The sequence below is a fragment of the Cetorhinus maximus genome, chromosome 18 (genome assembly GCF_964194155.1).
Source record: "Cetorhinus maximus chromosome 18, sCetMax3.hap1.1, whole genome shotgun sequence".
Classification (NCBI taxonomy): Eukaryota; Metazoa; Chordata; class Chondrichthyes; order Lamniformes; family Cetorhinidae; genus Cetorhinus; species Cetorhinus maximus.
The window spans coordinates 73,704,811-73,722,298 of NC_135896.1; the positions used below are offsets into that span (position 1 = coordinate 73,704,811).

At 43.3% G+C, this 17,488-nt stretch overlaps 1 protein-coding gene across 1 annotated transcript; it reads left to right on the plus strand.

Moving 5' to 3' along the window:
• The first annotated feature begins 208 nt into the window (after positions 1-208).
• On the plus strand, positions 209-17,455 carry LOC144693494 (photoreceptor outer segment membrane glycoprotein 2-like). The gene is made up of 3 exons (XM_078563344.1): positions 209-789; positions 15,175-15,421; positions 16,870-17,455. Exons 1-3 carry the CDS (start codon positions 209-211, stop codon positions 17,134-17,136), a joined length of 1,095 nt encoding a protein of 364 aa, XP_078419470.1. The 3' UTR covers positions 17,137-17,455.
• The last annotated feature ends 33 nt before the right edge of the window (positions 17,456-17,488 follow it).

Here is a 17,488-nt window from a genome sequence, read left to right on the forward strand (position 1 = left end):
CTAAAAATAGAGCATTACCTATGATTTTCACAGAAACATATTATAAAGAATTGGAAAAATTGTAAGTAATGAATTTGTCTTTCCCAGGGGAAGCATCCAGTCACTTGTGATCCCACCTCCATGGGACAGAGTCCCCTGTGATTTTGTGATCTGACCTCTCAACCTACTTCCACTCAAAGTTGGACAGCCAACATATTGGCTCAACCATATGGCAGTTCTACGAGTAAAATTCACCAAGAGCAAAAGGGACAAACTGGCCCAAATGTTGTGGATCTTAAACTGGGTGTCAGTTATGATGGGTCTGGTTTTGATCAGCTTGGGAATTTTTCTGAAAATGGAGATCAGGAAACGCAGCGAAATGATGGCCAGCCAAGGGACGGATTCTGTGCCGAACATGCTGATAGCTGTGGGAACCATTGCCTGTGGCATCAATTTCCTCGGGGGCAAGATCTGCCATGATTGTTCGGACAACAACAGGTTCACCCGTTGGAGGCTGGTCATCCTTCCTTACATCATCTGCACCTTTTTCTTCACCTTCTGCATCCTTGCTGGCGCCTTGATGTGCTACACAATGAGGAGCACGCTGGAGGAATCGCTCTACCTGGGCCTAAAGCAAGCCATGAGCTTTTACAAGGACACCGATGCACCGGGATGGTGCTTCATGAAGACGACCATGGATGAGCTGCATTTTGAGTTCCGCTGCTGTGGGAACAATGGATTTAGAGACTGGTTTGAGATCCAGTGGATCAGCACACGCTATTTGGACATGAACTCAAAAGATGTTCAGGAGTAAGTAGAAAGGAAATATGGGGAACAAACACTTTGAGATTCAAACTATAGATTTCAATTCAAAAATTTGAGTGTCTTATTTTGCATCTTCTGTCAACCTCTCTCATTTTCCCAATATTGATTGTTTTTTCTGTTTATCTTATTTCATATATTGAGCCTCTCAGTTTCCTTTCCTTCGTCCTGCATTGTACATTGTTCACTGCTGCTTAGTGACTCCCATTACCCACATTGACTCATTCCCAAAACAGCAGAACTCCTGGTCTAATGGCATCTCTTTGTTCTCATTCAACAGATGGTAAGACAGGTAAACAAAACAAATGCAAATGGGATGCTGAGAGTTATAAATAAAGACATAGAATACAAAAATCAGGACATTACGCTATACCAGCATAAAACACTGGATTGTATCCATCTCTGGGCACCACACTTCAGCAAGAATGTGAGGCTTTGGCAAGAGTACAGAAAAAAAATTAGCCAGAATGATTCCAGGGATGAGGGAACACATTTACAGGAGGAGTTGAGGTTATTCCTCTTAGAGAAGAAAAGGCTATGAGAAGATTTGATGCAGGGATTCAAAATTATGAAGGGTTTAGATGGAACAAAGAAAGAGAAACTATTTCCAATGGCTGATGGGTCGATAATGAAAAGGCACAGAATAAAGGTGAATGGCAAAAGAACTAGTCATGATGTGAGGAAATTCTTTGTCAGTTAATGTTGTTGTGGTCTGGAATGCACAACCTGATATAGTGGTGGATACAGATTCTGTGGTAACCCTTCAGAAGCAAATTGGATACATACTTGAAGGAGAAAATATTACAGGGATGTTGGAGAAAGAGCATGTGAGTCACTCTTTGGGCCACTACTGGGTTACACTTTGAAAGAGCCAGCGCAGACTTGATGGGCCAAATGGCCTCCCTCTGTGTTGTACTTTTCTATGGTTCTATGGTTTCTAAAGTCAAACCTCATCTCTTTTAACTATTACATAGTGACCTCTCCTTCTCAAAAGCATCATTCACATCTGTTGTTTTCTTCTCTTCTCCCCCACTAGTACCACCCTGCCCAAATCCTACCATTGGCATAAGTGATTCTGATCACTGTGTTTGGGAATTTGAGCTCCTGAGGATTTCCACCAACTGAATGTTATTCAGAATTAGTTACAGCAGAAACAGGACTCGGAGGAGCAGTGCAGGGGAAAGAGGTGGTGGGAAGGTGCAAAGAAGAGGACCCAGTCTGCAGGAATGTGGGCCAGGATTTTATGGGTCAGTGGTAGCCCCATTGACTAGCTGGAATGTCGAGGCAACCCCGCCGAAGCAGGCTTTGGGGGCCTGACCTGATTTTATATGTATCAGACAATTTACTGTCTGATGTTGGTGCTCCTGCCCCCACGAGCTGCCAGCCAGTCAGAGGGCTGGATCAGTGTCCACTGCTGGGACTGCAACCAGACAGGACCAGCAACAATGGAGGAGGCCCCAGAACACATAAGCGGGGTTGGGCTCACTGGGGCCAGTCAAACAGGCCTCAGCAAGGAGGAGTGAGGTTGTTAGTGAGGGAAAGGGGATGGCGGGGGGTTGTGGGGGGGGTGCTGTTTCCAGCGGGGGGATGCCCTTGTTGCCAGGGTCCTTGGTCAGGAGGGCCAAACCCACCACCCCACTGCACCCCTCATGAGGAGGCTGCCAGGGTATATCTAGTGGTCTCCCCACGTGGTGGAGGGCCCACCACTGCTGAAAAGGCCCTTAAGTAGCTCCTAATTGGCTGTTTAAGGGCCACACGGCCTCAGGGAGAGAGATCCGTCAACAAACTTCACTGTCGCTGTTTGAAGAATCCTGCTTCAGATACCATAAAGTAGTATTCACAGTCTAGAATATGTTAATGGCAAGTCTTTAATGTACATATTTACAGTAGAGGGTGCAGGTATGGAGCAGACTCCATCTTAGGTCTTTATCCATCTCCAGGCTGCCCCTGGCTCTTGGTCATGTGCCTTCTTACATCACTGTGCGGGCAGTACTGTACTCAGTCCCACATTAACCCTTTAAGTAGTACCAGACCTTACTGCTACACCTCCCCCCCAAGTCTTTATCCAATGGGTGTAGTCACTTTAGTTCATTGCAAGTCTTAGATTGTTATAAGCCTTGTGCATTTACCTTATTGTTACAATCTTAATGCTATTCCAACAGTTTTGCTATTATAGTATTAACATTAACAACATTCTCACTAACCCATCTCCCTCCTTCAAGTCCTTGAAGTTAGAGATCCAGGCGGTCTGCAGGTCTTGTAACCCTTCCACATCTCCTTTGCTGTTCTGTTGGGAGAGTGGTGGGCTTCGCTGCTTTTGGTTCTCGGAGGTTGGACTGGTGTTTGGGTATGTTTTCATCCATTTCTTTCATTGCTTGAGGTTAAACCATGCCTGGTTGGTCTGGCTGGCATGGTTACTGTTACTCTTGATTGTTTCTTGTGGAGTGGGCGAAAATGGTATTTGTCTACTTGCCGGTGTTTTTCCTCCTTTCTTCACCGTTTAGACTGCCTGGAAGCTGAGGAAAAGCGTTCCTGTGGCAAGAAGATGATTGAGTAGAATGCTCACACCTGCTTTTTGTTGTTGATGGTGCGCAACTGCTACCAGGTTCCAGCATCCCTTGTGGTTTTGTCATGTTGGCTGGAAGTTGCTGTGTGCGCGCAGTGGTTGGTGTGTCTGGTGTGTCTACCGACTGTATCATCACCTTAGTTGGAGGTAGAGATTGCTCAGACTGTTGATGGGTCTCTGGTATCACTGCCACTGGAGGTGTAATGGTAATCTTGTGTACGGCAGGTTGGTCTGACCACTGGGGGCCTTCCAGGACTAGAAGATAATGGGCAAACCTGCTCCACAAAAATAAAAGAAAGATCACAGGTGAAATCAGAGTCTGAATTCTCTTTAGTGTTTGAGGACTCAGGACTGTGCTGTTCTGGCGGGCTAACGACAGTGATAGTCTTGACATCTTCCACCGGCTGGAGAAGATCGAGAGCTACGCAGACATCCCCGCTCAGAAGAGAGAAAGACTGATTCTGGACAATGCACATCAGCTCAGAGATTTGTTTGTCACCATACCTCAGTGGTTCAAGAATCACACTAATGACCGGGAGTCGGACTACCCCTGCTCCATTCAGTGGAGTGTCCGACGTTCGAATGCAAAGGCCTTGAAGACATGGTTCCTTGTCAGGCAGAACTGTCATGCTGCCACTCAAATCTCATCTAAAATTTGTTAGATGACCATTTACTAGGATGTCAGAATTCCAAAATGAAGAACTGCATTCTCTGATGTCCCCCAAGAAGAATGGTTGTCTCTCTTCTGGGTCTTTGGTCTTGACCTCGTGGGTTGTCTTTGGGATGACTGTGCGGTGCTGGGGTTTTACCTTGCACAGTTTACCAAGTGTCCCTGTCGATTGCAGTGGAAGCATTGGGCAGTGCTTGCAGGGCACTGATCTCCCCTGTGAGGGCGCTTTTCATCGCAGCGCTGGCAAGGTCGCTCTGCTGGGCGGTTAGGGGTTTCTTTCCATGATTTGGGTGTTCCCTGCATTTTAGTGGCCTGATATAGTAGACAGAGGGTTAGTTTCTGTCCCATGAAGTGTTCTCTTCCCTTAGAACAGTCTTGTGCTGCTCACGTAGCTCAGACAGTCTAACTAGCTGGATAGCCTTCCAGAGGGTAAGATCATCTTTAGCTTGTAGATGGTCAGAGTGTGAATCATCTACAACACCCACCGTGATTCTGTTTCAGATGAGCTCAGATTTTAAATTGCCAGATTCACATCCTTCTGCCATCCTACAGAGATCAGTAATGAAGAAATCGACAGGTTCCACAGGGAGTTGGACTCTCTCATTAAATTTTAACTCTCTCTAGTATTTTATTGGATCTCAAGTGGAAATAGACATTGAAAGATTTCAAAACATCAGATTTGGCAGATGATTGTCATGCAATGATGTCGTCTACTATTGGCCCAATTGAGTAAAGGAGTGTACTAACTTGTTCTGCCTCTGATTCTTTATTGAGACCTGCAGCAATGCTGTACCTTAAAAATATTTTCCTCCAAAGACCCCAACTGTGTGACTGGCCTGGGCCATAGGTGAATTCTAGTGGAGCTGGAAGTGAGGAATTGCAATCCATTTTTGATGATTTTAAAAGTGTGGGTACAGCTTTAAGAGATTGCAGGCTTCAGGATAGCGTCACCAGTTATTGCTGAACAAAGGATCTTCCCGCACTTGCCGATTTGTGGTGGGCTTTTCAAAATGGCGGCAGCGGGCCTCTGCCTGAAGAAGGGACTGCAGTGACAGTGCATGTTGGCTGGCAGCCGACTTAATTCAGTCAGCAGTATTGCGTTACGAGTCGGGACTCTTGGAAAAGATCCGTGGGCTTGCTGTTTCCTAACTTGGATGGTCACGAGGTACCCAGAATAGACAAAATCAATTATTAATGATTTTTTTTGCTGGATTCAGGAGCCATGTGTTGAGGCTCAGAGTCTGGGATAGGGTTGACTGATAAATTGCTTTCAAATAGCGCTTCCGGCTGAATAACATAAAAGGCATTTCTCAGGTCTAGCTAGCCTGGAAGTAAAACATTTTCATCTGACCCTTGCAGGCTGTGAGCTCTGCTTGCTAAGCTGGACTTCCACGGAGGATGCAATGGAGTCTCCTGCTTGAGTAAAATTTCTACCTTTCTTGTCTGCTTCCAGTCTCGTGTCTCTGGAGCTTTTCCTTCCTGGCGAATTTTCTCAATGTCTGTAGCGTCAGTTGGGGGTTGGGTTCAGTGCAGAATCTGTGGAAGGTGTCCTTTTTCTTAGTTTCTCAGCATTCTTGTGAGAATGGGGGTTTTAATCTCGAGGCTGCCACCATGAAGAATCTGGCTTCAGACACCTCAAAGTAGACTTCACAATCCAGAGCATGTTAGCAGCAAGTCTTTATTAACAACTCATAGCTACGTACATATTTACAGTAGAGGGTACAGGTATGGAGCTAACTCCAGTCTAAGTCTTTATCCATCTCTGGACTTTGAACTCTGGTTCTGGTCATGTGCCTTCTTACATCACTGTGTGGTGGTACTATATTCAGTCCCACATTAATCCTTTATGTACCAGACCCTACTGCTACAATGTTAACATGCCAGAGGCAACAGGGAGGTCATGGACATGCCATCCCTACCTTTCCACTTGATTTTTTGCCAATACTCTCCCTGATGCCCCATAAAATCCCAGCTGTTGCCTCTCTAATTGAGCCTTCAAAATGCTGTCTGTCCATGTGGAACGTGGCTGGTTTTATGCTAACTTAACATGACCACTGGTAAATCAATGAAGTGAGATAATGATACTGTTGCATATGGATTTGTATTTTGATGAATGATATATTTGGGACGTATACTGGAGCAGAGGAAGCTGAGGGCAATTTAATGGAAGTGTTCCACATTTTGAGAGGCCTTGAGCGAGCAAGTCATAGATGATTTTCACAAACTGGTGAACCAGTAACAAATTCAGGAGACTTAAATTTAATATTAATACTAGAAACATTGGGGAGATCAAGAAGAAAATTTTTCATGCAACCAGCAATTAAAATATGAAATATATCATCACAAATGACTACTGAAGCCCAAGTTCTTTACAAATGAAAGTTCATTTTTGCCCCGATAATGGTTTCCAATAACTTCCCCATTTATGAGGCAATAAAATGAACGCTTAATACAAAATATTGATATAGAAAGGATGATATAGAAAGATAACGCCAACCTGGCAGAGAAAGAGCAACCAGAAAATAGCAATGATATTAGAGGGGAGAGAGATATAAACAGCAGTGAAATCAGAAAGATCCCAAAAATTGCAGGGCTGAGATTGGGAAAATAGCAAAAGTGAGGAAGGAGGTTTTAGACTATGTATGTCCGTGGCAGTAGTGTAAGTGATAAGGATAGTGGGCTGCAGAAACACGTCGCCAAATGGAATTAGGAAGTGGTTCCATTAACAGAGACATGGCTCAAACAAGGCCAGCAATGGAATCTTAGTACCCCTGGTTATTAAGTATTCAGGAATGATAGAGAAGAAAGGAGAGGTGTTGGTGTGGTAGTAGTGACTAATGATGTTACAGTTTTAAATAGAAAGGGTCTACTAGGTGATTCTAGGACTGAATCTGTTTAGATGGTGTTGAGGAACATAGGTGAAGCTGTTACTGGGGGCTTTTTAAAAAAAAATTAAACCCCAAACAGTGAGGAGGTGAGAGATGAACAACTTTGGTGACAACATGTCTCCAGTCCAACTAGTGTCGGATTTAGTTGTGGGAAATGAAGTGGGGAAAGTGGAATGTGTAGGAGCTCATCCAGCTAGTGATGACTAACATAATTCAGTTTAAAGTAATTAAGGAAAGAGACCAGAAAATATTGAAGATAAAAATGCTCTGCTGGTAAAGAGCTAATTTCAGTGATTTAAGAAGGGGCCTAACAGGTAGGTTGGAAAAGGTGATGCAAGAATAAAGCAATAATGGAGCAATGGAAAGCACTCAGGGAGGAGAGAGTTCAGGTACAAATCTATACCCTAGATGACAAAGGAAATAATATAAAACAAACAGAAACAGGAAGCATGTGATAAATTTCAGGGGCAGGATTCAGTTAATAACCAAGATGAATATGGAAGGTATAGGAGAGAATTGAAGAAGTTAATATGGGAGACAAAGCGAGGTTACGAGAAAAAATTTAGAGACAACATTAAACTAAACCTTTAAACATTTTGTAAACATACAGAGGAAAAGGCCTATTAAGGACCCAAAGGGAAATCTTCATGTAGAAGCAGAAGACATGGCTATTGTACTAAATTAGTACTTTGCATCTGTCTTCACAGAGGAAGCAGATGGTGTAAAGGTTGCACTAAAAGGGGGAGGGAAGTTATAGACACAAATGTAAAAGAGAGAAAACATCCTGAAATGATCAGCATTACTAAAAACTGGTAAGTCCCCTGGTCTAGTTGGAATGCATCCTAGATTGCGGAAAGGAGTAAAGGTTGAAATAGCAGAGGCATTGGTCCCAATCTTTCAATCCTCGTTAGATACAGGATTACTGCTGGAGGACTGGATGTTTGCTAATGTTATACTACTATTCAAGAAAGTGGAGCGAGATAAAGCAGGAAACTACAGACTACATTGGTGGTGGGGAAGTTATTGGAAACCATTATCGGGAACAAAATAAACGTTCATTTCGAAAGGTACGGCAATCAAGAAGAGTCAGCATAGATTTGTTAAAGGCAAATAGTGTCCGACTAACTTGATTCAATTCTTTGATGAGATAACAGAGATGATGATCAAGGCATTAAACGTTGTATCGACTTTTGGAAGGCATTCCACAAAGTGCCACACAGGAAACTAATTAATAAGTTGGGTTTCCATCTTCTTAAGGAAAAAATGATGATATAGATACAAATTGGTTCAGACACAGGAAGCAGAGGTTGGTGATGGATTGATGCTTTTCAGACAAGGAGGTGGTCTGTATTGCTATTCCCCAGGATCAGCTTTGGATCTATTTCATTTTTCTGTCTTAACATACGACTTAGACCCTGGGAAGCAGCACTGTAAGGTTTTCAGATGAAACAAAATTTGGCAAAGTAGCAGATAATGATGAGGATAGTTGCAGACGTTAGGGTGACATAGACAAGATGGTGAAATGGGCAGAAGCTTAGTTCAGTAAAGAGAAGTGTGAAGTGATGCACTTTGGGAGAACTAACATGAAGAGATAGCAAACCATAAATGGCACAATCTTGAAAATCTATTTTGGTATCATTAATCATTTAATCCTCCAATTATAATCATTCAATAATAGAATGGTTACGGCACAGGAGGTGGCCAATTGGCCCATCATGTGCGCACTGGTTCTCTACAAGAGCAATTCAGCTAGTCCTACTCGCTGGCCCTTTCCCTGTAGTCCTGCAAATACTTCTCTTTAGGTGCTTATCCAATTCCCTTATGAAAGAAACAATTGACTCTGCCTCCACCAGACTCTCAGGCATGCATTCCAGATCCCTACCACTTACGGCATTAAAAAAAGATTTTCCTCATGCCACCAATGCTTCTTTTGCTAAACACCTTAAATTGGTGATAAAAGCAAAATACTGCGGATGCTGGGAATCTGAAACTAAAATAAAAACAAAAATTGCTGGAAAAACTCAGCAGGTCTGACAGCATCTGTGGAAAGGAAGACAGAGTTAACGTTTCGAGTCCATATGACTCCTCATCAGAACTAAATCCTCTTTATTCCTCATAAGAAATGAGGTGAGATATAAGCTGGTTGAGGGGGGTGGGGCAGACGAAGCTGGATAGAGGGCCAGTGATAGGTGGAGGCAAAGGAGAGATTGCCAAAGATGTCATAAACAAAAGGTCAAAGGGGTGTTGACGGTGATGATATTAGCTAAAGGATGTGCTAATGGTGACATTAAGGGTAGAAAGCAGGATGAGCAAGTGACAGATGGCCCTAGTTGGAGTGGGGTGGGGAGGGGAAGGGATCGAAATAGGCTGAAAGGTGGAGATAAAACAATGGATGGAAATAAATTTTAAAAATAATATTACAAATAGGTGGGAAAAGAAAAAAAATATATTAAAAAATATAATAATTGTTAGAAAAAAGGGGATAAAAAAGAGTGGGGGGGGGAGGATGGAGGAGAGAGTTCATGATCTGAAGTTGTTGAACTCAATGTTAAGTCCGGAAGGCCGTAAAGTGCCTAATCAGAAGATGAGATGCTATTCCTGCAGTTTATGTTGAGCTTCACTGGAACAATGCAGCAGGCCAAGGACGGACATGTGGGCATGAGAGCAGGGTGGTGTGTTAAAATGGCAAGCGACAGGAGAGTCTGAGTAATGCTTGCGGACAGACCGAAGATGTTCCACAAAGCGGTCACCCAGTCTGCATTTGGTTTTCCCAATGTAGAGACCACTGCATTGGGAGCAACGAATTCAGGTAAATTGAGGGAAGTGCAAGTGAAGTGCTGCTTCACTTGAAAGGAGTGTTTGGGCCCTTGGACGGTGAGGAGGGGGGAAGTAAAGGGGCAGGTGTTGCACCTTCTGCGATTGCATGGGAAGGTGCCGTGGGAGGAGGTTGAGGTGTAGGGGGTGATGGAGGAGTGGACCAGTGGAGGGAACGATCCCTGCGGAATGCCAACAGGGGGTTGAAGGGAAGATGTGTTTGGTGGTGGCATCATGCTGGAGTTGGCGGAAATGGCGAAGGATGATCCTTTGAATGCGGAGGCTGGTGGGGTGATAAGTGAGGACAAGGGGGACCCTATCATGGCTCTGGGAGGGAGAGGAAGGTGTGAGGGCGGATGCGCGGGAGATGGGCCAGACACAGTTGAGGGCCCTGTCAACCACTGTAGGTGGAAAACCTCGGTTAAGGAAGAAGGAAGACTTGTCAGAAGAACTGTTTTGGAAAGTGGAATCATCAGAACAGTTGCGACGTAGGCGAAGGAACTGAGAGAATGAGATGGAGTCCTTACAGGAAGCAGGGTGTGAGGAGCTGTAGTTGAGGTAGCTGTAGGAGTCGGTGGGCTTGTAATGAATATTGGTGGACAGTCTATCACCAGAAATTGAGACAGAGGGGTCAAGGAAGGGAAGAGAAGTGTCAGAGATGGACCATGTGAAAATGATGGAGGGGTGGAGATTGGAAGCAAAGTTAATAAATTTTTCCAGGTCCTGAAGAGAACATGAAGTGGCACTGAAGTAATCATCGATGTACCGGAGAAAGAGTTGTGGGAGGGGGCCTTTCATGCCCACATGTCTGTCCTTGGCTTGCTGCATTGTTCCACTGAAGCTCAACGCAAACTGGAGGAACAGCACCTCATCTTCCGACTAGGCACTTTACAGCCTTCCGGACTCAACATTGAGATCAACAACTTCAGATCATGAACTCTCTCCTCCTTCCTCACCCCCTATTTTATCCCCTTTTTTCTAATAATTATTACATATCTTTTTATATATCTATTTTTCTTTTCCCACCTATTTCTAAAATTTATTTCCATCCATTGTTTATGACATCTTTGGCAATCTCTCCCTTGCCTCCACCTATCACTGGCCCTCTATCCAGCTCTACCTGTCCCACTGCCCTTAAACAACTTATATTTCACCACATTTCTTATTCCTCTTTAGTTCTGATGAAGAGTCATACAGACTCAAAACCTTAAATTGGTGTCCTTCAGTTCTCGATCCTTCCATCAATGGGAACAATTCCTCTCTATGTACTCTGTTCAGACCCCTCATAATTTTGAAAAACTATCAAATTTCTTCCCAACCTTTTCTTGTCTAAGCCCAAGTTTCTCCAACCTATCCATGTAATATAGTTCATTCTCAACATTCTGGAGGTTACCATTGACCAGAAACTGAACTGGACCAGCCATATAAATACTACAAGGGCAGGTCAGAGGCTGTAAAATATGCAGAGAGTAACTCACCTCCTGACTCCCCAAAACCTGTCCACCATCTACAAGGCACAAGTCAGGAATGTGATGGAATACTCCCCACTTGCCAGGATGAGTGCAGCTCCAGAAGCTCAACACCATCCAGGACAAAGCAGCCCCCTTGACTGGCACCCCATCTACCACCATTACACAGTGTCAGCAGTGTGTACCATCTACAAGATGCGTTGCAACAACTCATCATGGCTCCTTCGACTGCATCTTCCAAACCCACAACCTCTATCATCTAGAAGGACAAGGGCAATAGATGCATGGCAACACCACCACCTGCAAGTTTCCCTCCAAACCACACACCATCCTGCATCCTGACTTGGAACTATATTGCCATTCCTTCACTGCCGCTGGGTCAAAATCCTGGAACTCCCTAACAGCACTCTGCATGTTCCTTACAACCTTTTTTGAACAGAACTGTGACACTTGCAATTCTCCAGTCCTCTGGCACCACCCTGTATCTAAGGAAGACTGGAAGATTATGGACAACGCATTTGTAATTTCCACCCTTACTTCCCTCAGCATCCTCAAATGCATCTCGTCTGGTGCTGGTGACTTGTCAATTTTAAGTACAGCCAAACTTCCTAAAATCTTCCCTTTATCAATTCTTAGCCCATCCAGTATCTCAGCTAGCTCTTCTTTTACTATGAATTTTACAGTATCTTCTTCCTTGGTTAAGACAGATGCAAAGTACTTAGTTAGTACATCAGCCATGCCCCCCACCTCCAAGCATGGATTCCCTTTTGGTCCCTAATTGGCCCAATCCCTCCTCTTACTACCCTTTTACTATTTATGTACTTAAAGGCGGCATTTGAATTCCCTTTTATGTTAACCACCAATCTCTTCTCATACTCTTTTCCTGGCTTCCTTTTTCACTTTCCCTCTGAACTTTCTATATTTAGCTTGCTTTCTGACTTGTATTATCAACCTGACATCGGTCATCTTTTTTTCTCCTCCATCTTACTCGCTATTGCATCCAGGGAGTTATGGATTTGGTTGCCTTAACTTTCCCGTGTGGGAATGTACCTGAACCATCTTATCTTTAAGGCAGACCATTGTCCCGTTACAGATCCGTTTGCCAATCCTTGATTCTAGTTCATCTGGCCAGATCTTTTCTTATCCCACTGAAATTGGCCCTCCTTCAATTTGGTATTCTTACTTTAGATTGATTCTTTTTCTTAGCTAACCTAAACTTTATGATACAACTGATCTAGAAAATTCTCCTAAACACACTTCAGAAACTCTTCCCTTTATACCATTACTATCGCAGTCTATATTAGAATAAAAAAAGTTCCCCATTATAACTATTCTGTAGCTTTTGCACTTCTCCATAATTTCCCTGCAAATTTCCTCCTCTATATCCTTCTCACTCTTTGGGAGCCTATAGAACACACTCAGTAGTGAAATGCTACCTCTATTGTTTCTTGGCTGTAACCAAATAGATTCTGTCCTTGACCGCACCCCACCCCCCAAGAACTTTCTCTCTCTCCAGCACTGTAATATTTACCTTAATTATTACCGCAACCCTTCCTCCTTTCTTTCCTTGAGTAACTTCCTGAACACCTTGTATCCAGAAATGTTTGGTATCCAATCCTGTCCTTTTTAAAGCCAGGACTCTTATCACCATGACATCATGTTCCTTTGTGGCTATTTGTGCTTGCAGCTCACCAACCTTATTTACCACACTGTGTGCATCTACATCCATTCACTGTAAACCTGAATTAGACCTTAATGCATTTCCTCTTATTATAACCCATCTAATGCCTTACTGTTTCTTACTGTAGTGCTATCTGCTTCATCCAATCCCTTTTGCACCTTGTTTTATGCTCCCTAATGCTATATCCTGGTTCCCCCATTCATGTCAAGTTAGTTTAAACCCTCTCCAATAGCACTAGCAAATTGCCCCTCAAGGACTTTGGTCCTGTGTCTGTTTAGGTGCAACCTGTCCAGTCTCTGTCTTGGTCCCATTTCCTCCAGATCCAGCCCCAGTGTCGCAGGAATCTAAAGCCCTCCCTCCTGCACCATCTCTCTAACTATATTCGCATTTAGTCTATCCTCCTGTTTCAATGCTTACCAGCAAGTGGTAATGGAAGTAATCTGGAGATTACTACCTTTGAGGTCCTATTTGTTAGCCTTCCTAGCTCCCTAAAATCTGCCTGCAGGACCTCATCCCTCTTTCTTCCCATGTCATTGCTACCGATATGGGCCACAACCTTTGGCTGTTCACTCTCCCCCTCAGAATGTCCTGTAACCAGTGAGACAATATACCTTCCTGGATTCACTTCTGTGACGACAAAAATATGTGAAGGTTCCTCTCACTATAAAATCCCACATCCCAATCTTCCTCTCCCTACCCTTCCAATGTACAGTTGAATCAGGCGTGGTGCTCAGCTCTGGCTGCACACCCCAGAGAAACCATTGCTCTCCCCAGTATTCATGATGGAAAACTGGTTGGAAAGTGAACTACATTCAGGGGACTCCTGTGCTATCTGCCTGGTCCTTCTTGATGGGTCACTCATTCCCTCTCTGTCCACTCACTCTTAAGCTGTTGGGTGACCACCTCCGAAACATATCCAAGCAGCTCTCAGCCTCATAGATGCACCACAGTGACACCACTGCTGCTCAACCTCCAAACATTGAGCTCCAGCTGATCCAACTGATGACACTTCCTGCACATGTGGTTGTCCAGGGCACAAGAAGTTCCTACGGGGAACAGGATATGCACTGCATGGGGCTGAGGTTCCCTGCCATGCCTCTATTTATTAGACTAACTACAGAAATAAATTAAGGCTGAGTTTGCTTACGCTGCAACTGCAGAGATTGCACTTCCCATGATGGCTTCAAAGATGGTACAGATATGCAAAAGTTGAGGAATTATTTACTCAATTTTACATGATCAAGCTGTGTAAATGTGCCTTATTTCTAGTTATTACAGCTGGAGAAGTTAATGGTTAGTGGGGTTTGAAATTATTTGTTGCCATGTTTGGACAAAATAAAAGTTTTACTTGTGATTGAAAAGGGAGAAGAGTCACATGGTGGGGAGGGCTATTTGGGGGGGGGCAAGCGAGAGGCGGCTGGGATAGTGGGCCAGCGGTGGACAGGAAAGCTCCCTGAGCTGCAGGCATTGAGTGATGTCACTTCATTCAGAGGCAGACCCATACTGGCACTGGTTCATTGACGTTGAGTAACTACGCATGTGCCAGTGGACACAGTGTGCACCAAGTGTGCATGTGCAACTGTTCCTGGTGCTGGGTGGATCAGCATCAGCAGTTATAGTGATAAACTAAAGACGTAAAAGAACTTATATAAAAAAAAACTCACCAGCTACTCACCAATCAACATCTTGCCTTGTGCTGATGCCTCTTTTAGTTTTTTTAAATCTTGCTTCCTGATGATGGCACACCCTCTGGACACCAGCCCCCAAATTCCTTCAGGTCCGCAGCTTTTACTTGTGGGTCTCTGGCCCTTTCCCCTCAGGCTTGCTCCCTCTTTATCTCCTGCCTCAGCTCCAAGATTACTTAATCCAAACTGAATTTGTGGTGTTCAAAATTATGAAGGGCTTTGATAGAACAAATAGGGAAAAACTGTTTCCAGTAGCAAATTTCCAGAGGACACACATTTCATTTAGAAAAGGACCAAACAGGAGATTACTCAGTGAATAACATGGAATGCACTGAAAGAGTTGCGGGACCACATTCAATAATGATTTTCAAAAGGGATTTGGGAAGTACTTGGAAAGGAATAATTTGTAGAGCTGCTCTGAAGGAGTACAAGAAGTTGACTAATTTCTTTCAAAGGGTCAATATGGCCACAAAGGGCCGGATAGCCTCTTTCTATGTTGTAAGATTCAATGATTTCTGTTCCTTGGGTGAAATGAGTCTACTTCAGTGGTGAATAATGTTCAGGAGGTAGGTTTACATGCCAGCCATTTTCTGATTGCAGCCGTTTGAAGAGTAATGTGAATGGGAAGTACTTGTTGGATGGTATTCCCTTCAGTTGCTGCAACTACAACTCTCCCCGCCCTTGTATCCAACGTCAACTCACCAACAACGCTGCTCATTACAACTATGACTACGTGACAGAAGAGCTCAACCACTGGACAACAGGTTGCAGACAGGCACTGTTGGATTATTACACCCAGATCATGCAATCCATAGGATTCTCTGTGCTCATCATTTGGCTTTTTGAGGTAAACCTTTGGAGTTAAATATACAACAATTTCCTTTCCATCCACATTATTTGCTGATTATTTGGTCATTATCACATTAGTGTTTGTGGGAGCTTACTGCCATATCTTTTCATTGAAACTGTGTCTACACTTCAAAAGTTCTTCATTGATTAAGTACATAGGAACAGGAGTAGGCGTTTAGCCCTTTGGGCCTGCTCTGCCTGATCTGTGATTTAATCCCTTTGCCCAATTTCCTGGATAACTTAAATAACGAAAATCTATCAATCTCAGTTTTAAAATCAATTGATCTATTGTCAATTGCCATTTATGGAAGAGAGTTCCAAACTTCTACCATCCTTTGCATGAAGAAGTGTTTCCTAATTTCACTCCTGAAAAGTCTGGCTCAAATTTTTAGACTTTGCCTCCTAGTCCTAAACTCCCCAGTTAGCAGAAATAGTTTTGCCCAATCTACCCTTTCTGTTCCTCTTAATAACTTGAAAACTTCTGTTAAATCACCCCTTATATTCTTTAAATTCCAGGGAATACAACCCTAGTGTAAACTTTCCTCATAATGAGGAATCAAGATATTATTCTGGTAAATTGACGTTGCACTCCCAAGGCCAATATATCATTCTTAAGATATGATACCTATAGCTGCTCACAGTACTCCAGGTTTGCTCTAACCAGGGTTTTTTTTTTAAATAGCTGAAGCATGGCTTCTACCCCCTTGTAGTCTTTCCTCTAGATCTAAATACCAACAATGCATGAGCTTTTTTCTAAATTATTTTCTGTACCTGTCCATGACATTTTAATGATCTGTATGCCTGGGTCCCAAAGTCTCTTTGGACTTCCACTGCTTCTAGCTTTTCATTATTTAGGAAGCATTCTGTTCTACCCTTTTTCCGTCCAATGTAGATGACCTCAACTTTGCCTACATTGAAATCCATTTGCCAGGGTTGTGCCCATTCACAGAATCCATCAATACCCCTTTGTAATTTTATGTTTGCATCTACATTGCTTACAGTGCTGTCTGTCCTTGTATCATTGGCAAATTGGGTTTTCTATCTCATTAATAAATATAGTGTATAGTTGAGACTCCAAAACAGATCCTTGTGGAACACAAAGTTACATCCTGCCAATTAGAGGATCTATCTATTATCCCTCCTGTTTGTCTCCAGCATTCAATTTCCTAACCAGGTCAATAATTTGCCTTCATTCCCATGAGCTTTAACTTTAGCTAACCGTCTCTTGTGAAGGACTTTACAAAATACCTCCTGGAAGTTCGTATAAATAATATCCACATTCCTCTGTTCTCTACTTCAGCCATCTCTTTCAAAAATTCAATCAGGCTCATCAGGTATGACTTGCCTGAGGAACACATTGGGATATCCTGAGGTCACAACAGGTGCTATATAATAATGTTGTTTTATCTCGCTATTCTAAAAGAACACTTTTCTGCTTGGCTATAGGTTTCAGTTCTCATCGGTGTCAGGTACCTCCAGACTGCAATGGAAAATGTCTTCCTTCAAGATGACCCTGAGTGTGAGTCAGAGGGCTGGCTACTGGAGAACGACTTTGTAGAAAAAGCCAAAGCAAATTTCAACATCACCAAAAACCTGCACAAGGTTGATCAGATATCCACCACCTCGGGAGTCGAAGATCCCAATTTGGATGTTAAAATAGCTGCGTATGGACCTGACAACATTCCACTCAAAGCCTTCCCCATTGCCAGTTAAGACCAACAGACTATCAATTTCTTCCTCGGCTCTTCTGGGTTTTAAAATTACATGAAATTCTGTCTTGATTGTTGTGATCCCATTCTGAAGCACGAGTTGCAAAAGGGTAAACATTCTAACAAAGCAGTGGTCAAATGTTATGCAATATACATTACTTAAGGATAGCCACAGTGGCTGTTGTATCAATCCCAGATATTGAGGGAGGTTTTGTCATTTTCAATAGATATTTATAGCACTGCCTGGTTGGGAAATAGTTGAACCAGATCTCAATTTTCCTCCAAAATTTCCAACAATGATTAAAAGTTGGTCATTATAGTCCATCACGAGAGATTCTATTATTTTCCGTGTGAAT

Coding starts and splice junctions, on each gene's coding strand:
- LOC144693494 (XM_078563344.1), top strand. CDS start 209: ATGGCAGTTCTACGAGTAAAATTCACCAAGAGCAAAAGGGACAAACTG. Junction 790..15,174: donor AACTCAAAAGATGTTCAGGA/GTAAGTAGAAAG, acceptor TTCTGATTGCAG/CCGTTTGAAGAGTAATGTGA. Junction 15,422..16,869: donor TCATCATTTGGCTTTTTGAG/GTAAACCTTTGG, acceptor GCTTGGCTATAG/GTTTCAGTTCTCATCGGTGT.